General features: G+C 38.1%; 1 protein-coding gene across 2 annotated transcripts in view; it reads left to right on the top strand.

Annotated features, from left to right (window-relative positions):
* The window catches only part of TRIM44 (tripartite motif containing 44), a 114,226-nt gene that overhangs the window by 43,678 nt on the left and 47,093 nt on the right, over positions 1-23,455 (top strand). For both annotated transcript variants that reach the window (XR_014326383.1, XM_082844801.1), the window contains exons 3-4: positions 5,863-6,102; positions 18,252-18,271. Coding sequence is in view for 1 of the 2 variants with exons in the window: in XM_082844801.1 (XP_082700927.1) it covers positions 5,863-6,102; positions 18,252-18,271 (260 nt within the window). In the remaining variant the exon portion in view is untranslated. The remainder of the gene's footprint in view (positions 1-5,862; positions 6,103-18,251; positions 18,272-23,455) is intronic.

The raw sequence follows: 23,455 nt of genomic DNA on the forward strand, positions 1-23,455 counted from the left end.
AGAACACTTATACCACAGAAGCCCACCCACTGGAGTGAAGGTTCTGAGCCCCACATCAGGCTTTCCAACCTGGGTTTCTGGCAATGGGAGGAGGAATTCCTAGAGAATCAGACTTTGAAGGCTACTGGGATTTGATTGCAGGACTTCGACAGAACTGGGGGAAACAGAGACTCCACTCTTGCAGGGCACACACAAAGTAGTGTACACATCAGGACCCAGGGGAAGGAGCAGTGACCCCAGGCTAGACTGAACCAGACCTACCTGCCAATGTTGGAGGGTCTCCAGCAGAGGCGGGGGGTGGCTGTGTCTCACCGTGGGGACAAGTACACTGGCAGCAGAAGCTCTGGGAAGTACTCCTTGGCGTGAGCCCTCCCAGAGTCTGACATTAGCCCCACCAAAGAGCCCCGGTAGGCTCCAGTGTTCGGTTGCCTCAGGCCAAACAACCAACAGGGAGGGAACCCAGCCCCACCCATCAGCAGTCAATCGGATTAAAGTTTTACTGAGCTCTTCCCACCAGAGCAACAGTCAGCTCTACCCACCACCAGTCGCTCCCATCAGGAAACTTGCATAAGCCTCTTAGATAGCCTCATCCACCAGAGGGCAGACAGCAGAAACAAGAACTACAATCCTGCAGCCTGTGGAACAAAAACCACATTCACAGAAAGATAGACAAGATGAAAAGGCAGAGGGCTACGTACCAGATAAAGGAACAAGATAAAACCCCAGAAAAACAACTAAATGAAGTGGAGATAGGCAATCTTCCAGAAAAAGAATTCAGAATAATGATGGTGAAGATGATCCAGGACCTCAGAAAAAGAATGGAGGCAAAGATCGAGAAGATGCAAGAAATGTTTAACAAAGACCTAGAAGAAGAACAAACAAACAGAGATGAACAATACAATAACTGAAATGAAAACGACACTAGAAGGAATCAATAGCAGAATGACTGAGGCAGAACGGATAAGTGACCTGGAAGACAGAATGTGGAATTCACTGCTGTGGAACAGAACAAAGAAAAAATAATGAAAAGAAATGAAGACAGCCTAAGAGACCTCTGGGACAACATTAAACACAACAACATTCGCATTATAGGGGTCCCAGAAGGAGAAGAGAGACAGAAAGGACCCGAGAAAATATTTGAAGAGATTATAGTGGAAAACTTCCCTAACATGGGAAAGGAAATAAGCCACCCAAGTCCAGGAAGCACAGAGAGTCCCAGGCAGGATAAACCCAAGGAGAAACACTCTGGGACACATAGTAATCAAATCGGCAAAAATTAAAGACAAAGAAAAATTATTAAAAGCAGCAAGGGAAAAATGACAAATAACATACAAGGAACTCCCATAAGGTTAACAGCTGATTTCTCAGCAGAAACTCTACAAGCCATAAGGGAGTGGCATGATATACTTAAAGTGATGAAAGGGAAGAACCTACAACCAAGATTACTCTACCCGGCAAGGATCTCATTCAGATTCGATGGAGAAATCAAAAGCTTTACAGACAAGCAAAAGCTAAGAGAATTCACCACCAAACCAGCTCTACAACAAATGCTAAAGGAACTTCTCTAAGTGGGATACACAAGAGAAGAAAAGGACCTACAAAAACAAACCCAAAACAATTAAGAAAATGGTAATAGGTACATACATATCGATAATTACCTTAAACGTGAATGGATTACATGCTCCAACCAAAAGACACAGGCTTGCTTGAATGGATACAAAAACAAGACCCACATATATGCTGTCTACAAGAGACCCACTTCAGACCTACGGACACATTCAGACTGAAAGTGAGGGGATGGAAAAAGATATTCCACGCCAACGGAAATCAAAAGAAAGCTGGAGTAGCAATACTCATATCAGATAAAATAGACTTTAAAATAAAGAACGTTGCAAGAGACAAGGAAGGACACTGCATAATGATCAAGGGATCAATCCAAGAAGAAGACATAAGAATTATAAATATATATGCACCCAACATAGGAGCACCTCAATACATAAGGCAACTGCTAACAGCTATAAAAGAGGAAATCGACAGTAACACTATAGTACTGGGGGACTTTAACAACACCTCACCACTTACACCAATGGACAGATCATCCAAAATGAAAATAAATAAGGAAACAGAAGCTTTAAATGACACAATAGACCAGATAGATTTAATTGATATTTATAGGACATTCCATCCTAAAACAGCAGATTATACTTTCTTCTCAAGTGCACATGGAACATTCTCCAGGATAGATCACATCCTGGGTCACAAATCAAGCCTCAGTAAATTTAAGAAAATTAAAATCATATCAAGCATTTTTTCTGACCACAACGCTACAAGATTAGAAATGAATTACAGGGGAAAACACATAAAAAACACAAACACATGGAGGCTAAACAATATGTTACTAAATAACCAACAGATCACTGAGGAAATCAAAGAGGAAATCAAAAAATACCTAGACACAAATGACAGTGAAAACACGACAATCCAAAACCTATGGGATGCAGCAAAAGCAGTTCTAAGAGGGAAATTTATAGCTATACAAGCCTACCTCAAGAAACAAGAAAAATCTCAAATAAACAATCTGTTACACCTAAAGGAACTAGAGAAAGAAGGACAAACAAAACCAAAAGTTAGCAGAGGAAAGAAATCATAAATATCAGAGCAGAAATAAATGAAATAGAAACAAAACAGTAGCAAAGATGGATAAAACTAAAAGCTGGTTCTTTGAGAAGATAAACAAAATTGATAAACCATTAGTGAGACTCATTAAGAAAAAGAGGGAGAGGACTCAAATCAATAAAATTAGAAATGAAAAAGGAGAAGTTACGGCAGGCATTGCGGAAATACAAAGCATCCTAAGAGACTACTACAGGCAACTCTATGCCAATAAAATGGACAACTGTAGAAAGGTATAACCTTCCAAGACTGAACCAGGAAGAAATAGAAAATATGAACAGACCAGTCACAAGTAATGAAATTGAAACTGTGATTAAAATTCTTCCAACAACAAAAGTCCAGGACCAGATGGCTTCACAGGTGAATTCTGTCAAACATTTAGAGAAGAGCTAACAGCCATCCTTCTCAAACTCTTCCAAAAAATTGCAGAGGAAGGAACACTCCCAAACTCATTCTATGAGGTCACCGTCACCCTGATACGAAAACCAGACAAAGATACTACAAAAAAAGAAAATTACAGACCAATATCACTGACGAATATAGATGCAAAAATCCTCAACAAAATACTAGGAAACAGAATCCAACAACACATTAAAAGGATCATACACCATGATCAAGTGGGATTTATCCCAGGGATGCAAGGATTCTTCAATATATGCAAATCAATCAATGTGATACACCATATTCACAAATTGAAGAAGAAAAACCATATGACCATCTCAGTAGATGCAGAAAAAGCTTTTGACAAAGTTCAACACCCATTTATGATAAAAACTCTCCAGAAAGTGGTTATAGAAGGAACCTACGTCAACATAATAAAGACCATTTACGACAAACCCACAGCAAACATCATACTCAATGGTGAAAAACTGAAAGCATTTCCTCGAAGATCAGGAACAAGACAAGGATGTCCACTCTCACCGTTATTATTCAACATATTTTTGGAAGTCCTAGCCACGGCAGAGAAGAAAAAGAAATAAAAGGAATACAAATTAGAAAAGAAGAAGTAAAACTGTCATTGTTTGCAGATGAATTGATACTATATATAGAGGATACTAAAGATGCCACCAGAAAACTACTAGAGCTAATCAGTGAATTTGGTAAAGTTACAGGATACAAAATTAATGCACAGCAATCTCTTGCATTCCTATACACTAATGGTGAAAAATCTGAAAGAGAAATTAAGGAAACACTCCCATTTACCATTGCAACAAAAAGAGTAAAATACCTAAGAATAAACCTACCTAGAGAGACAAAAACCTGACGAAAGAAATTAAAGATGATACCAACAGATGGAGAGATATACCATGTTCTTGGATTGGAAGAATCAATATTGTGAAAATGACTATACTACCCAAAGCAATCTACAGATTCAATGCAATCCCTATCAAATTACCAATGGCTTTTTTTTACGGAACTAGAACAAAAAATGTTAAAATTTATATGGAGACACAAGAGACCCCGAATAGCCGAAGCAGTCTTGAGGGAAAAATAATGGAGCTGGAGGAATCAGACTCCCTGACTTCAGACTATACTCTAAAGCTACAGTAATCAAGACAATATGGTACTGGCACAAAAACAGAAACATAGGTCAATGGAACAAGACAGAAAGCCCAGAGGTGAACCCATGCACCTACGGTCAACTAATGTATGACAAAGGAGGCAAGGATATACAATGGAGAAAAGACAGTCTCTTCATTAAGTGGTGCTGGGAAAACTGGATGTAAAAGAATGAAATTAGAACAGTCTCTAACACCATACACAAAAATAAACCCAAAATGGATTAGAGACCTAAATGTAAGACCGGACACTATAAAACTTTTAGAGGAAATCATAGGAAGAACACTCTTTGACATAAATCACAGCAAGATCTTTTTTGATCCACCTCCTAGAGTAATGGAAATAAAAACAAAAATAAACAAATGGGACCTAATGAAACTTCAAAGCTTTTGCACAGCAAAGGAAACCATAAAGAAGACAAAAAGACACCCGTCAGAATGGGAGAAAATATTTGCAAACGAATCAATGGATGAAGGATTAATCTCCAAAATATATAAACAGCTCATGCAGCTCAATATCAAAAAAAGAAACAACCCAATGCAAAAATAGGCAGAAGACCTAAATAGACATTTCTCCAAAGAAGATATACAGATGGCCAAGAAGCACATGAAAAGCTGCTCAACATCACTAATTATTAGAGAAATGCAAATCAGAACTATAATGAGGTATCACCTCACACCAGTTAGAATGGGCATCATCAGAAAATCTACAAACAACAAATGCTGGAGAGGGTGTGGAGTAAAGGGAACCCTCTTGGGCTGTTGGTGGGAATGTAAATTGATAGAGCCACTATGGAGAACAGTATGGAGGTTCCTTAAAAAACTAAAAATAGAATTACCGTATGATCCAGCAATCCCACTACTGGGCATACACCCAGAGAAAACCATAATTCAAAAAGACACATGCACCCCAATGTTCATTGCAGCACTATTTACAATAGCCAGGTCATGGAAGCAACCTAAATGCCCACCGACAGACAAATGGATAAAGAAGAAGTGGTACATATATACAATGGACTATTACTTAGCCATAAAAAGGAACGAAATTGGGTCATTTGTTGAGACGTGGATGGGTCTAGAGACTGTCATACAGAGTGAAGTAAGTCAGAAAGAGAAAAACAAATATCGTGTCTTAACGCATATATGTGGAACCTAGAAAAATGGTATAGATGAACTAGTTTGCAGGGCAGAAATAGAGACACAGATGTAGAGAACAAACTTATGGACACCAAGGTGGGGGAGAGCCGTGGGGTGGTGGTGGTCGTGGTGTGATGAATTGGGAGATTGGGATTGACATGTATACACTGATGTGGATAAAACTGATGACTAATAAGAACCTGCTGTATAAAAAAATAAATAAAATTCAAAAAATAAATAAACAAAGAAAAAAGTAAAAAGGAAGGATAAGGAATTACTTCCTAAAGAATGAAAAAGGTAAGAAAGATTAGTGGGAAATTCATCAACGATATTAGAGGAGCATTGTTCAGAGGATATTCCCAAAACTTCAGGATCCCTTAGGACCCATGGTTTGTTTGTGTTTTGGTCAGGACTGCCTAGCACTTACAATAATAGCTCTACTCTTCCATTTCTTTGTGTGTCCAACTTATTCTTAATTGTCTGTTTTCTACAGGTAACCCGGGACCAGATGAAGGTGTTTATACAGCAGGAATTTAAGAAAGTTCAAAAAGTGATTGCTGATGAGGAGCAGAAGGCCCTTCATTTAGTGGACATCCAGGAAGCAATGGCCACAGCTCATGTGACTGAGATACTGGCAGACATCCAGTCCCATATGGATAGATTGATGACTCAGATGGCCCAAGCCAAGGAACAACTTGATACCTCTAATGAATCAGCTGAGCCAAAGGCAGAGGTAAAGGAGAATGCCTATAATAATTAGCACAAGAAATAGGCAGAAACTGACTGCCATGTTTGTTAATTCTGGAAATTCCCCCATTTGGTCCCTAAACATGAATAGATTGAAAGCTTAGATAGTGCATAAGTGTTTAGATTGGTGTGTAAACCAGTTTGGAAGTATTGGCTGCTAGAGCCTGTGCTCAGCAACTAGGCCTAGCAGAATATTTGTATACCATGACTTAAAGGAGTATAGTCAGTGGGGCAAATACTAGCCACAGTTAATAAGGGAAGCCAGAAATCACAGCCGGAGAAGAGGGCAATTGACAGATCCCTAGTTGTGAAATGAGCCTATAAATATGGGCTGAGTGAGAGTAAGTCAGGAAGTGGAGCATAAAGCAGGCCAAAATAAAAGATTTTGGACTGATTCTGTGAATAATAAAAAGGTGCCTCAGGCTGGCTTTTATATGGAGCTAACTGCATAAATTGGGGGCATGACTGTTAGATTAAGAGAGGCATGTGGGCTAGAGCATTGTGAGGATCAAAAAAAGTATGAATGAAAGACACAAGATGAATGTTGAATCACTGTTTTAGTCATTACATTCATTGTTATTTTGTAATAGGAATAAAAGAATGTTAGATATTTTACCAAACAACATATTCAGGCATTTAGAATATTAATAAAAAAAGAAAATTTAAGGTGGCCATTTTTAAAAAATATAAAACTTATATTTCAGCCACTGGGGAGAAACTATTGTTTATGAGGTTTCATACCATTATGTTGAAAATTCTGGTCAAGCTTATACCAGATAGGTTTAGGGTAGGCCCTTCTAGAAGGAAACGTAAGAGAGTCCTGTGAAGTTTCTAGGACAGCTGCTGACTCAATGAGTTCAGCCTTAACTAACAGTTTTGCCTTGGCCCAGGAAAGCCTAGCCACAGAATAAACCAGTCAGCAGGAGAGCCATGGTACGATCCAGGAGGCGGGTACTGTCTTTGCTGTCCTGACAGGAAACGTAAGAGACCATTGGACAGTTATCTGCTTCACTCATCCAGGGTTCTTGATTAATTTTCATCACTGTGTGAAAGGAATAGAATAGCTCTTGTTCTTTTTATTTCATCATCCTCAGAATTAACAAAGTGTGTGCCTAAATAAGTTTCTAGATAGGCAAGAGAGCATGTTATATTTATCATTTCATTTAATCCTTATTTCAGCATTCATTGTCTCCATTTTACAGATGGGCTATTGAGATGCTGAGAACTGCAGTCATTGACTCAGTGTCATTTAGTTAGCAGAAAAGAGAGACAGGATTCAGTCCCTCCTGTTCCCATGCCTGTGCTTTTTCCCTACTATATGCTGTATATCAAACATCCCGTTTATATCTGTGGGAAGAATAAGGATAATCAGTGCCCTAGGCAGCCTTGCATTCCTAAGACCTTCTGCTCTGTGGAGGTGGTCACTTTGTGTCTTTTTAAAAAATTAATTAATTAATTTAAAATTTTTAATTTAATATTGGAGTAGATTTTGTGTCTTAAAAAGTTCAACCTTAACTCAAGGGATCATTGGCATAACTGTCCCCAATTCCCCTCAGATTGGACCTTCCACATTTATTCTGTGTGTTGATTAGGTTGTTTTTTCAAAAATAAAGATTTCATTTTTAAAGACATCTCCCTCTCTTTTATTTTCATTTCAAATAATGGATTTAGTCCTTCCCCAACATTAACTGTCCTTTAAAGTACTTCAGTGACTCAACTGCACTATCCTTGTTAACTCTGATGGAATTACTCTCAGGGATATAAAGATGACAAGGACTAAGTACCAGGCGATGGACAAAATAAGCTATTAACAATGAGAAGTAGCATACATCTGGCTAGAGCTTTTACCCAGAGCTGTTATTATCTAATAGCCTCTCGTTCCAGCTAATCTGTTAACTTATTGATCAGAGCAAATTTCCAGTACCTCTCTTTCACTCAACAGAATTCTTTTCTTCTCTTTGCATGGTATAGATTTTTAAAAATTACCTGTATTTTTAATTTAATCAGAAGATCCCCCCCCAAGATTTTATTGTGAAAATTTTCAAATGTACAGCAAAGTTGAAAGGAGTTTTTACAGATTACACCCATATACCTGCACCAAGATTCTGCCACTAACAATTTACTATACTGATTCATTTTATATATATAGCCATCTTTCCAACCTTCTACTCTTTAATACATCTTATCTTTGCATTTGAAAACAAATTGCATTCTTCTGGTTCTGAACAAGATGGAGTAAATGCATTTCATTTTACTCTTTCCATTAATCACAGTAAAAATTTCTGGACAAAATACTAAGTCACCTACCAGAAGACTCTCAAAAGTGGAGGAAAGATGGCAGACTGACCAGGGACCTTGGGATATGAGGAGCCACACAGCAATGAGTACCCTGGGGGGAGGGTTTCTTGCTTCCTGTATATCCTGGCCTGGGTGCCCTGCAAACTGGAAATGCTAATGAGCATAGGCAAAAAGAACATCTCCAAGAAAAACCTGCTCTCTAGCCAAAGGACTGGGAAAAGGGCAGTTCAGCTGAAGAGAAACCTTTTAATAATACCTGCATATTCTGGCAGTGAAGCCCTTCCCAGCCCCAATTGGCACCACAGTAGTGGAGTCTTATTTTATACCCTCACCTACAGCAATGAGGTGTCACTTTTTTCTCCATGGAGCCTTTAGGTAAAAGTCTAACTTCTACCTGCCCCTCTCAGAAGTGAATGGCGCCCACCTCCCATGGAGCCTGAAGGTGGGACTCTGACTTATACCCCTCCCCCACAGTAATAGGAAGGGAATAACAGCCCACCCCTATGGGGACTGTGGATGGAGCTTTAACTCCTCCCTTCCACCCCTGCATTAACTAGGTAAAGCCCCTCCCCAACTGAGTCAGTGGGTGGATTCATACCATCCCCTTTTACTGTGTAGTGATGAGTTTGTGCCCTTCCTCCTCCTGAGCTAACACTAGTGGAGACTATAGAGTCTCCACTGGAGCACTGTCACCTGAGGGAGGTGACCAGAATGGCACTGCAGAAGCTTTATAAACTCAATTGACATTTTGAACCATAAGCCACAAAAGTGGTCTAGGACATGTGTTCTGACCTAAATAGGTTGACTACCTGCTAGAATAGAAGATTTAAACAGGAACCAGGTCTTATAATGTCCAGGATACAGTCCATAGTTACTCATCATACCAAGAACCAATGAAATCTCAACTCTAATGAGAAAGAAAATCAGTAGATGCCAACACCTACATAGGGTGACATAGTATTTGAAATTATCAGACAAGGATTTTAAAGTCACTATTATAAAAATGTCTCAATAATCAATAACAAACTGGAAACAAATGAAAAATTTAAAAAATCAGCAAAGAAATAGAAGATATAAAGAAAGACCAAATGAAATTTTAGAACTGCAAAATAGTGACTGACATAAAAATTTCACTGGACTGACTCAATGGCAAATTGGAAATGACAGAGGAAAGAATCAGTGAATTTGAAGACAGATCAATAGACATCCAATCTGAACAACCAAGAAAAAAGATTGAAAAATAATTGAATTGAGTCTCAGGGACCTATGGGACAATAAAGAAAGATCTAACATACATGTCACTTGTACAGTAAGGGGAGGAAAAGGAATACAGAGCTAAAAAAAATTCAAGAAATAATGGCTCAATACTTCTAAAATTTGGTTGAAAAACATAAACCTAGAGATTTAAGAAGCTGAGTGAACCCAAGTGAGATAAATCTAAGAAATCCATACCCAGACACATCAAAGTTAAACTTCCAAAAACTAAGGACAAATAAAAAATCTTGAAAGCAGAGTAGCCAGAGAGGAATGACACATTAGATATGGGGAACAATAATTCAAATGAACATGGTATATGTAAGATTTTCTTCTGTAGCCATTGAAATGATTAAGTGGGTTTTCTCCATTATTCTGTTGTGATGGTTGATTACATTGGTTAATTTTACAATATTAAATCAACCTTTCATTCCTGAGATAAACTCCCACTTGATCATTAATGTATTATCTGGGTTCAATTCATTAATATCTTGTTAGAGATTTTTATGTCTGTGTTCAAAGAGGGATATTCATTTGTAAATTTGTATTTTTATAATGTAATTGTCAGGCTTTAGGATTGTCAGGTATTAGGATTATGCTGGCCTCAGAAAACAAGCTGAGAAGTATTTCCTCCTCATCTGTTTTCTGTAAGAGTTTATGTAAGATTGATGTTATTTCTTCCTTAAATATTTGATAGAATTTACCAGCAAAACAATCTGTCCTGGAGTTTATGTGAAGGTTTTTGATAACCAATTCAGTTTATTTAATATAGAACTAGTCAAATTTTTTCATTTTATATTGACTTAAAATTTTCAAAATTTGTATTAGCTGTAATTTTCAAGGAATTTGTCATTTTCATCTAAGTTGTTTTAGTTTCTAGTATAAAGTTGTTTATAGTATTTTCATATCATTTTTTAACTGTCTGTAGCCTCTGATGTGTCTATAGCCATCTTTCATTTCCGTTACTGATAATTTGTGATCTTCCCCCTTTTCTCCTTTATCAGCCTAACTTGTATTTTATTAATTTTATTGGTCTTTTTAAAGAATTAACTTTTGGATTTGTTAATTTTACTCTTCGTTTTCTATTTTGTTTACACCTGCTTTTTTTTTTTTTTTTTTACTTATTTTGAGTTTACCTTTTTTTTGTTTTTGTTTAAGAATTAACTTGTTATCATCTGTACTTTTTTTTTTTTTTTTTGGCTGTGTTGGGTCTTTGTTGCTGTGCGTGGGCTTTTCTGTAGTTGCAGTGAGTGGGGGCAACTCTTCATTGTGGTGCGCGGGCTTCTCATTGGGTGGCTTCTCTTGTTGCAGAGCATGGGCTCTAGGCGTGCAGGCTTCAGTAGTTGTGGCACTTGGGCTCTAGGGCACGGGCTCAGTAGTTGTGGTGTACAGTCTTGGTTGCTCCACGGCATGTGGGATCTTCCCAGAGCAGGGCTTGAACCCATGTCCCCTGCATTGGCAGGCAGATTCTTAACCACTGCACCACGAGGGAAGCCCTACCTTGTTTTTTTATCTAGCTTCATAGATCACAGATTTTACTACTTTCTTCTTTTATGTAAACTTTTAGAGCAGTACATTTCCCTCTAATTGCTGCTGTAGTTGAATCATACAACTTTGGTTATGTTGTGTTTTCATTATCGTTCAACTTGAAATATTTTTTCATTTACCATGTGATTTCTTCTTTTTGCTCATTGATTATTTAGGAGTATATTGTTTAGTTTCTAAATATTAGGGATTTTCCTACATTATCTTATTGTTACTCATTTCTGATTTAGTTCCGTTGTGATCAGAGAACCTATTCTGAATGATTTCCGTCTTCTAACACTTAACTGAGACTTGCTTTATGGCCCAACATATGGTCTTGGTGAATGCATATGTGCACCTGAAAAGAATATGTATTCTGTAGTTTGAGGTAGTGTTCTACTAAATATCAATTAGGTGTTCAGATGATATATGTTTTTACTGATTTTTATGTCTAGTTCTGTCAACTGCTGAGAGAGGGATGTTTAATTTCCAAGTATGATTAGGGTTTATCTATTCCTTTCTTTAATTCTGTCAACTTTTCTTTAGATATTTTGAAGCGCTATCATTAAGCAAATACATATTTATGATTGTTACATCTTCCTGATGAACCAACCCTTTAATCATTATGAACATTCCCTTTTTCTCTGATAATACTTTGTCTTGATAACAGTTTTATCTAATGTTAGTAGAGCCAATCTACTGTTTTTGTGGTTTATCTCTTTCCATCCATTTGCTTTCAGTCTGTCTGTATTGTTAAATTATGTCTCTGACAGACAGCCTATAGCTGGGTCTTAGTCATTTATCCATTCTGATAATCTCTGCCTTTTAATTCAAGTGTAATGTCCATTAACATTTAATGTTATTCTTAATATGGTTAAATTTAGGTCTGCCATTTTACAATTTGTTTTCTGTTTGTTCTTCTGTTTTTGTTCCTCTCATTGTCTTTTCCTGCTTTCTTTTGGATTTTTGAAACATTTATTTGAATTCCATTGTTATATATCCATTGGCCTTTTAGCTCTGTTACTTTGCATTATTTTTTAGTGGTTTCCATAAGGATTATAATATTGATCCTTAAATTTTCAGCCTACTTAAAATTAATATTGAACCACTTCACATAAAATGTAGATAGCTTGAAATTGTATAGACCAACTGACCCTCTTTCCATATCCTTTATGTTATAGTTGTCACATGTATATAATCTACATATGTTATATACACTGCAAGACAGTTATAATTTTAGCTTAAAGCTATATGCTTTTAAAGAAATTACGAAGGAAAAAAAGATAATTTCGTATCTGTGTGTTTGTGTGTGTGTGTGTATATGTATATAGTTTTTAAGCAAGTTTGTAATAATAGTTGCATAACTCTAAATTTACTTAAAGTTATTTATATACACTTAAAACAGGTAATTTTATGGTATTATACCTCAATAAAGCTGATAAAAACAATGCGTCTAGATATCCCACCTGCCCAAGTGCTATTTGCCTTTGATTCATGAAGATGATTCTAAAACCAGAACATTAACACAGTGTATCTGTTTTAAGAAACCTTCAGGATAGATGAATTTGATTAGGTCAAGTAGAATCACAGAGTTTCTGGTTGAAGGAGTCCAAAGATCACAAGGTTTCCTGGTGACATTTTTTTTTAAAATGCGTTTTAAATAAATCTTTTTTGGTCATCTTATAGAATATAGGGTAGGGGAAGAGTTTCAGTACCAGTTCTATGTCCTGTGGTCTTTCTTCTCTTCAATAAGATGTGGTCTTTCCCCTCTTCAAATAACTAAAGTTATTTCTTTTTTAATCATTATAAAACGTTTAAAACTCTTAGACACAGCAGAAAATAAATATAACACACTAACTTGATAGTTATCATTGGGTGTTATATTTATTCTATTTTTTAATTGTGTGTGTGTGTGTGTATGTGTTTCCCCAGCTTTATTGAGATATTGTTGACATATAACATATGTAAGTTTAAGGTGTACAGTGTGATGATTTGATACGTGTATATATTGCAAAATGATTACCCCAGTAAAGTTAGTTAACACCTTCATCCTCATGCCATTTTTTTCTTAATGTCATATTTTCAGTTTTCTTCATATTATTAGAAATCCTTCATAAACATAATGTTCGAACCCTGAACCAGTGATACAAATTTGACTTTTACCATTTTAAGTTATTTCCAACTTCTTATTGTCATTTATAACATTGTAGTGAATGTTTTAGTTTATAAATCATAAGTAATTATTGAGTCAAAGGTATGTACATTTTTAGACTTGTGCGTATTTATAAACTGTCCATAGAACAATTATATCAGTGTGTATTTTTATCACCAGTTTTTAAAATCTCTCATTTTTTGCCTGAATTTAGTTATATCTTTTATAAAACTCTTTGCCAAAGTCAAGTATTTAAAAAATGTGTCTTTATTTTTACTTGCATGTCATGAGAATTTCCATCTTTTGTCTAGTTTTGAGAGAAGAGTACTGAGCTGCAGTGATTTAATCTTAGAAGAAGTTAGTTTAACCATTAAAAATGATACATGAATACCCTAAACATTTATTTTAAACTTGAAATAAAGATCTGTATATTTCTTTCATTCCAAGTCAGGGTCTTTTCTTTGAGAATATGGGTTTGCTGTTTGGAGTGGAGTGTCATATTTCTGGCATTAACCATACCCATGCTCTATCATTTGTAAGGTCCAATTTCAGTCTCTCTATAAGTGAGGAGGATAACATTTGAAGAAAGTGGAATGTAGAATCCTAGACTTTTTAAATGCCATTTTAAAAATTGAAGTATAGTTGATTTACAATGTTGTGGTAGTTTCAGATGTATAGCGAAGTGTTCAGTTATATTCTTTTTCAGATTCTTTTCCGTTACAGGTTATTACAAGGTATTGAATATAGTTCCCTGAGCTCTACAGTCAGTCCTTGTTTATTTTATATATTAGTACTGTATATCTGTTAATCCCAAACTCCTAATTTATCCCTCCCCACCCCTTTCCCCTTTAGTAACCATAAGTTTGTTTTCTATGTCTGTGAGTTCGTTTCTGTTTTGTAAATAAGTTCATTTGTATCATTTTTTTAGGTTCCACATATAAATGATATCATATGATATTTGGCTTTCTCTGTCTGACTTACTTCACTTAGTATGATAATCTCTAAGTCCATCCATGTTGCTGCAAATGGCATTATTTCATTCTTTTTATGGCTGAGTGATAGTCCATTTTGTGTGTGTGTGTGTGTGTGTGTGTGTGTGTGTGTGTGTGTGTGTATATATATATATATGCCACATCTTCTTTATCCATTTATCTGTTGATGGACACTTAGTTTGCTTCCATGTCTTGGCTATTGTAAATAGTGTTGCTGTGAACATTGGAGTGCATATATCTTTTCGAATTAATATTTTCATCTTTTCTGGATGTATGCCCAGGAGTGGGTTTGTTAGATCATATAGTAACTCTATTTTTAGTTTTTTAGGGAACCTCCATACTGTTCTCCATAGTGGCTGTACCAATTTATATCCCCACCAACAATGTAGGAGGATTCCCTTTTCTCCACACCCTCTTCAGCATTTATTATTTGTAGACTTTTTAATGATGGTCATTCTGACCAGTGTGAGGTGTTAGACTTTTATACTTTATATTTTCTAATATTTTGCATGTGTCTCACCTACATCAACATTGACAGCAGTTGTTAAGTAATTCATCTTTATTGACTGCTCTGGAAGCATTCAACTTAATTTTCATGGAAGCAACAACTCATGGAGCAACAGTTATCTCTTGCACTCATTTTTTGTTATTTAGTAAAACATGTCATCATAATTACAAGTTCCATTGATACAAGCAGGCTTAGGAGCAAACTTGTTTGATTCTTGGTGAACATACATTTTCATTGGTGGAAGTAGAAATGGAAGGTTGTACTAGATAGAGTGTAACCTAACAGCCAAGAGCACTCAGGATATTTTACAGAGGGAGCTGGGAGCATTGCTTAATCTAACAAGTCATTGAAATGGAAGTTGTTGTTTAACAGACTTTCAGTTCTAATACTCTCTGAAATCAGAATTTACTCGTAATGGGGGTAGAAATTAATCTTAAATCCTATTTATATCTTGCCCTCTCTTCTTTCCTCTCTTGAATAATTATTTACTATATGCCTTGTGCTGTGCTAGGTGTAGAGAATAAAGAGATGAACAATATAAAGTTTCTATTCTCAAGGAGCTGAAATCCAAAGAGGGAGACACTGTATGGTGCTATCATTGTCAGTTTTCTGCTTTAAGAACTAGCCCAGAAATGTGACCTATACAGACGTGGAGGACAGAGTAGGGTTACTCCACTCAATCTGTCAGGAAAATTTTCCGAGTGAGGCTTGACCTTAAAGGATGGATGGGAATTAACTAGGATCTCAGAATAGGGATGTGCATTTCAGGTAGTGAGGAGAGTATGGGCACACCTTTTACAAGCAAGATTAGCAATCCTCTGAATGTCTGCTGACCTGTTCAGAATTGCCTTATATGTGTGTATATTCTTTCATTCATAAGTGAAACTCTCACCTTGGTTTTCCCCATGCTTTGTGATAGTGATTATTATTTTTGAAAATAACCACTTACCTATAAGCAGCAGAAATGGATGAATGTAAAGCAAAGTCTTGTATTCCATCTTCTCTGTTTTTCCCCACTCTCCCTAGAAATGTTATTAATTAACATTTCAGGGAAGTACAGTAATGACCACCATTTGTTGAACACTTATGCTAGATACTTATGTAATGTTTTATACATATTTTCTCACTTATTTTAATCCATATAGCCACCCTGTCAGGTAAGAATTAGGATTTCCATGTGTAGATGAGGAAACTGAACCTTGGGAAAGTTAAGTAAATTGCCAAAAGCTTCACTGTTGGAATTGACGAACCAGAATTTGAAGCCATGTTTCTCTAACTCAGAAAGCCTGTCTCTTAACCATTGTACCAAGATATGTGATTGTGAGGACTTGGCTGTAAATCATGGAAGAAGGTTCGGATACTTTTTTCCATACAGTTCTCCTAGATAATTATGTTTTAAAATCCAAAGATAATTTAAAAATTGTGTTGAGGTTTAATTATGTCATTGATAGTTAACGTAACTCATATTAAATTTAAATTATATGAATTTTTCTCACTAGATTATAGTTCCCATGAGACATGCCAGTCAAGTAAACTGCAGAGGTTTATGTCCCCTCCTTCCACCACCTGCCCCGCTTCTCTTTCATTAGATGATTAGCGCCCTTACCAATACTGCAAATTCTTAACAGTCTGCTAAAAATGCCTTTATCCAACCTCCGGTGTACTGAATATAATCTGTTACAAATCACCTTCTTGGCTGCCAGGGTCCTTTATAGGCCTGTGCCCTGGCAATCTCCCTTTACCTCTGTTGCATTCCCAGCCCCTCAGCCCCACACCACTGCCACCTCCACATCCCCTGCCCAAGACACACACGTATACATCCCCGTACTCTAGTTTCACAGAACTCAGAATTCCTTAAACCTACATTTTTTTAAACTGCTGTGCCTTTGCTCTTGCTACTCCAGTGCTCTTCCCATTTATCTTCTGTTGGCCTGGGAAAATCCTGCTTATCCCTCAAGTGACAGTATATATGTCACCTTCTCTGTAAAGCCTTCTCCCCCTTCTCCAGGAGAGGCAGTGTTTATCACTTCCTCAGCATTCAGTTTATGTCTTTGGTAGCACCCTTAAGACATTTAGTCATAGTTCATTTTCTGTCTGTTTCCCCTGCTCCGGAATGGGAGCTCCTAGAAGGATAGATCATTATGGGTTTTTTATCTTTTACTCTCAGCACCCGCATGTAATAGCTTCTTAATGAATCATACTGAATTGTTAGTGATATTGATAATAACCTTTATTAAGTGCATTCTGTATCTTAGGCACTGTGCTTGACATTTGTACACATTATTTCACTTAATCCTCATACTCATCCTGTGTTATATATTTTACAAATTAGAAAACTGTAGTTAAGAGAGGCAAAATAATTTGACCAGGGTAACACGGCAAGCAATAATGGAGTCAAGATTTGAATCCAGTATCTGACTCCAGAGCTCATTCTCCTTTATACCTTACCTATAGAATCATCCAATCAGTCCATCCATCAATCAAATAAGTTGTCTGGGGAGTTATCTCCAACTAGGAGATACAGTCTATTGAAACCAATCCTGAATGACTAAAGAGGAGGATGTAAAAGATACTCTGTCACCAAAAGGATGAGTGAGGTCCCTTGGAAAAGGCTTGAGTGTCATTTGAAAAATCTGGTTTGGTCCGAAAAAGAGGCTCAAAGAAATCTGCTGTGATCACTGATAAAGTTAGGCTCACAGAATACAGTACCTGGTAAAATTGCCCTCACACATTGTTTTTGTAAAGAGTGAATGAGAAAAAGGAAAAAGTCTTTGTTTGGCTGAAGAATGATGTGGATCATCAAATGTCAGAACTGTCCTTTTACAAAGGAGAAGACCAAGGTCCAGATTAATTAATTAATCAGCTTGCCCAAGAGCACATAGCTAATAAATAATGGAGCTTGGAGTAGAATTCCAATTTCCTGAGTCCCAGTTCGGAGCCTTTTGCACCATAGTGTGCTCTACATTAGAGTTTTTCTGCATGCTTGTTTGGAGAAAAAAAATGGTAGGCCAAGGCAGAGGTGAGTCTTTTAGGGAAACAGCTTGATGCTTTTGGAGCTGGTCAGCTTTTGCTTAAGACCTGCTGCTATTTTGGGCTGTCAGTTTGCTCAGAACTAAATACTGCCAGCCATACAAATAAAAAGGCAAGGCTATTATTTAGGCCTCCTAGGTCTATGCATTCACTTCTCTGCTTACAAGGGCAAATTATTAGTTCATCTCTGCTGGGCGGTGTGAACATTGGGTTATATTAGCCCTTGTCTTAGCCCTTAGATGTCTACTGGCTTGTCTCTGTTACAATAAATGTACAAGCCTTGCTTTGGGGTTGGGAGGGAAGAGGGAAAAGAAGGAAATCTAAATCAGTCTCTACTGATGCTGATTTCTTATGCTGTTTCTTTCTCTTTCTTTCAGGGCGACGAGGAAGGACCTAGGTAAGATCACATTATTGTTGTTTGTCTGTTCTCAGAATTGAAGTAGAGTGACATTTGTGGCCTTCTAATGCCCCGTGAAATATGACCAGCCAAGGAACAGCACAGAAAAGGGATCTCCATCTTATTCCAGGGCTTTGAAGATCTTACTTTGTAAGATTCCCATCTCCCTCCCCATCTATGCCATTTCCTGTCTGTAACCTTCAGATAAAGATAGTCTTTAAAGTATGTAATGACAGTAACTTTGCTTTATTCTGTAGCACATTCAGAATACCTTGTTGAGACATGTAGGTACTATATTTGAATGGTAATTAGGTATCAGGTAGACTGAATAGGTAAACTTTTGCATTGTTCTTTCTTGATTGGAATTGGATTGCCTTTTTTTTTTTCTTTTAATGGACTCTGGTTTTAATATTCTTTATTTCTGACCTGTAACATCCTTGGGTCTGACTCAAGACACCTATACAGTGAATCTGAGGTCATAGGTATACAAAACTTTGTTTAGGAAAAAAAAAATGTTTCTTTGTGCTTCTGTTTCACCACATGAAATTTAAAAGTGCATTTTATCATTGCCTCAGGCTTGTAGTGAACCTGGACTTTAGTTTACTTACCTTTGCTGTCTTTCTGCTCAGGCAGTGAGAACAAGCTCTAGGAAATGCTATAGCTATGCTGTGAACACAATCAAGGGGCATTTGTACAAAGTAAAATGCAGTGTCCAGTTGGGTCCCCTCTGTCATGTAGGATCCAGGACTGTTAAGTCTGGGAGGTATCAGAACATTCATCCAGGCCACAGCTATTCAAACTTTAGTTTTAGTAGAAACACTTTTTTTCAAATGGGCTTTAAGTAGAACTCCAATGTATGTAAAACATTTTTTTTTGTTTGGTTAAAGTTGGGGCCACATCTACTGGTGAAACTTCTCTCTTCCTTCCAATAGACGCTGAGGGGCTGCTGCAGAAACCTAGGTTCCTGAGAACTCAGTTTGAAAATCACTTATCTAGGGCTTCCCTGGTGGCGCAGTCGCTGAGAGCCCGCCTGCCGATGCAGGGGACGCGGGTTCGTGCCCCGGTCCGGGAAGATCCCACATGCTGCGGAGCGGCTGGGCCCGTGAGCCATGGCCACTGAGCCTGCGCGTCCAGAGCCTGTGCTCCGCAACGGGAGAGGCCACAATAGTGAGAGGCCCGTGTACCGCAAAAAAAAAAAAAAGAAAAGAAAATCACTTATCTAATTCAAGCTTCTCATTGAAAGAAGCTAAATGAGTTGTCCAAGGTTACCTTACTGGAGCCAGGATTTGGCCCTTTGGTTTTATTTACAAATCAACAAATACAGTTTCTTCTTTTTCCTTTCTCCCTCCCCACATCCTGAGCCTCTCTCTTAGTGCCAAATGTTATTCCACATCTTCATCTCCTGCTGCTTCCTTCCCTTGAGAACTGTAGTTCTCAGCCTAGATCTTGTTCCTTGTCCTCTGTGGCTAAAGCTACAGGCATCCCGCTTTAAACCTGCAGAGCTTCAGGGAATCCCTTTAAATTCCATCCTCCCCCCATTCTCAGGAACAGGCTCCCTTTATGTTGTGGTTCATTTCTTTCCTCCCTTCCTCCCTTTCTCATGACCCAGTGTATAGACCCTGTGCTATATATTGGGCATATAATGAAAATTAAGACAGACATGGTCCCTGTCTTGTGGATCCTGAGTCTAGTAGGAGAGACAGGCATATAACTGGGCACTTCTACTTTGGGGGAAGTACTATGATTAAGTGAAGTTTAGGCTGCTTTAGGAAGGGAAGCTCACCAGAAAAGGTTATGTGTAAACGGAGGTCTGAAGGATGAGAAGGCAGACAAAGGAGAGGCAGAGATAGAGCTGTCCTATGGATAGGAAACAACTTGTGTAATAGCTCCAGACAAGAGAAGAGCGGAGGAAAGAAAGCAGAATCCAGATCACTGAGGGCCTTACAGGCCTCCTTCAGGTATCTGAGCTCTCTCCCGCAGAGTGTGGGAGGGCATTAAATAATTTAAAACATGGATTAACCTGAGTAGATTTGCATTTAGGAAGTCTCCTCTGCCTGCAGAATGGGAAATGAATTGGAGGTGGGTCAGAGCCTGGGAGACTAGTTAGATTAGGCTAGTGATGGGAGCTTATATCAACATCTTCTCTAGCTATTGACCAAGTTCTCACCATTTTACACAGACCTTTGGTTTAGATAAACTCTTTAAATTATCTCCTTGGCACTCTGCCTCTTTGCTCAAAACTAGCTCTAGCTCCAGCTCCTTAAAATCCAGACCAAGCAGAGCCCTAGACCTTTTCTTCCTCAGAAAGAGAGTTCAAACAAGACCAGTATAAAGAAAACACCTTAGCAGATGTAGCGAGCAGACTCCACAGGATAGAAATGGCATTTCTGTCTTGGGAGAGCCTGATAAGGATGGACACGTTCATCTTGTCTTTATGGCTACATGCCAGAGTCATGTTGATTAGAAGAATACAGGTACCTTGTGAAGAGATTAACTCCCTTCAAAGATACTATTCAGTGTGAGGTACTGGCTTCAGAGTTAAATTGCAGATTCCTTCTTGTCTTTTTGACAAGATTGTGGTGAAGTATAGAGTTTCTTTACTAGCAACCAAGATGTCACGCTGTCTCCCTCGAGCCAGGCTGCCGTGGATGTCAGTAGGGATTCTCTTGGACTGGGACTTTATTGGTAAAATGAGCACTTGAAAAAAATCATGTTCCAATTTGGCAGAAAGAGGAACGATGAGTCAAATTTTCCTTTTACCCTTTAAATTCATACTTGTTGGTTCCATTCAGTTTGTGCTGAACTACCATTTGGCGCAGTTTCTTCCAATTAACACTTCAGGGCAGATTGCCTTTGATCTGAAATTTCTCTCATTTATGATATACACTTTACTGTCTCAGTAAGCCAGAGTTTTGTTCCAAAGGCTTTTGTATTGCTGACGGTGTTAAATGAGAGTTTGATGTGTAAGGAAGACAGAAGGAATGTGGGTCTGCCTGCACAGGGGATGGAAGAGAAATGAATCTGGAGACCCTGCGTTCCAGGTCTGCTTGGATTTTCATGCCTGTGTCTCCTTTGCTAGTATTCTTTCCACACAGCCACTTCCCTGCTGTCTGCACAGAAGTCCAGGGAGAATTGAATTCCAGCCGCTCTCCATGGTGGTCAGAACAAAGGAAAATTCCTGTCCTTTTGAAAATTATTTGTCTATAATAGATCTGTATTTTTCTCCATTCTACCAGCTAGAGTATCCCTGCCTTTTTTTTTTTGTTTTCAGTTTTGACTTCCCAAGCTGTTTGACGTGAGGTGGCCAAGTATTTGTGCTTTTGGTCATGTCTGTGCCTTGTTCTGATTTTTATTGTGTATTTGTCCTGTAATTAACAACAATAATAGGCAAAGCTACCGTTTAAGTTTTACTACGTACAGTGTTTTATATATATTCTCTTTTAACCCTCATGTAAAGCTAATGATGTAGTTATTATTCTACTTGTAAAATGAGGAAATGAATGCCCAGAAAGATTAACTTGCCCTAGATCACACAGCTAGTAGAAGCAGAGCTAGGACTTGAATCTAGTCTGGCTTCAGAGCTCATGCCTTCAACCACCTGTCTCTGAGGGGCCAGCACACTTCTCTCTGTGACCCTGAATGAATAAGAGGATTCACGCCCACTTGTCAGCGCATCACTTTGGTCTTGTTCCTCTCACCTAGGACTTCTTACTGGCTTTGACGTTGAAATGATGTGGCGTCTGTTTGCTGCACGCTACCTCTCCTCTCCTTAGCCTCTGTCATTATGAGGGGATATTTCTTCATCTCATCCTCACACAGTGTCCCCTGAGGGTCAGCAGCCAAAGGGGTGCTTTTAGACTCCCGGGGGAACAGGTAAGCAAGCCTTCCTTTGACCCTGCAGAATTAGCTGCCAGTTGCCCCTCCATCCAGTAGTTACTCTTCACACCCATGATACAGTCGTACAGATGACAAGGTTTCTTGGAGCGTATGGAGGAGCAAAAGTCCTAATATGTGGAACGTGGATATTAACCACTGTAGAGTCACCTTTGAAGAGGGTGTCTTTGAAGCCCAGAGTGATTCTTTTTTTCCAAGCAAATAAAAAGCAGTTTACACTTTTGGCAGCAATTTTCTGTCTCCTCGTGCTATTATGGGAGATGTTGTGTTTGCGCCCTCGCAGATTGGCTCCTTCTGTGCTCCTGCCGAAGCCTGCTGAGAAGTAATGTATGTTCACGGAGAGGGGGTGGCAGTGGGCTCTGCTGCCTTAGAGCTGTTGTGTAGTGGAAGGAAGTCAGAGAGGGAAGGACCCTTAAACTCTTGTGCTCAGAGGACAGAGGAGCAAGGTCTGTTTTAAATTTTGATTTGCGATTGAGATTTTCTGTGAATTTTTTTTAACTAAGAAGAAAAAGGCTTTTTAACAGTAACAGCCATAGTTAAGATTTTGGTAGAACTTTTCATCTCTAGAGCTGGTTCTTATTCAGGCAAAAAGCTCCTGCTGAGATCAGTGTGAATCTGACCCATGCTGATTCTCTGATCAAATGGGCAATGAGTTCTGAAGGAATAGGAGCTCAAGGAGAGTCAGCAGACCTACCTTCTATCCTTGGTTTACCTGGGACCAACGGTGTGACCTTGGGCAAGTCCTTTAACCTCCTTGCTTCTTTGTAGTCTGTTTTTACTTCCCTGTAAATACTAGCCTTTCTTTCCCCCACTCTGCACCCAGTTTTTTGGGATATAAATACAGTGGAGGAATACAGTCATATATTAAATATGTGGAGGAATACAGTCATGTATTAAATATGAAATGAAAAGAATCTGCTTATAGGTTCTGTAATTTGGTAGATTTTTTTTGTACATTTCTCAATTTTGTTTCTTTAAACATTTTCTTGGGGCTATATACTAGGTACTCTTTTTCCCCCCTCTAAAATAACAATCATATATATGTTCTTAGATATGACATTTCTCTTCCTGATGACTTAGTTTGTAGAGATAAGAGGGGTCTAAGTCAGTGATATGCTTAGGTTTCTTTTGTCCTCCGATTGCAAATGTATGGTTTTGTTTTTACATTATCTCCATTTCAGAAGAACCTAGCTGGAAGCCAAAGAAAATATCTCTGATACCTGTGACATAGAGTGGAACTGTCAGGGCTGTGTGTTATCCAGAAGTGGGGTTCCAACATCTAAGTTGGTC

The sequence above is a fragment of the Leucopleurus acutus genome, assembly GCF_964270905.1.
Source record: "Leucopleurus acutus genome assembly, chromosome: 8".
In the NCBI taxonomy this organism is placed as follows: Eukaryota; Metazoa; Chordata; class Mammalia; order Artiodactyla; family Delphinidae; genus Leucopleurus; species Leucopleurus acutus.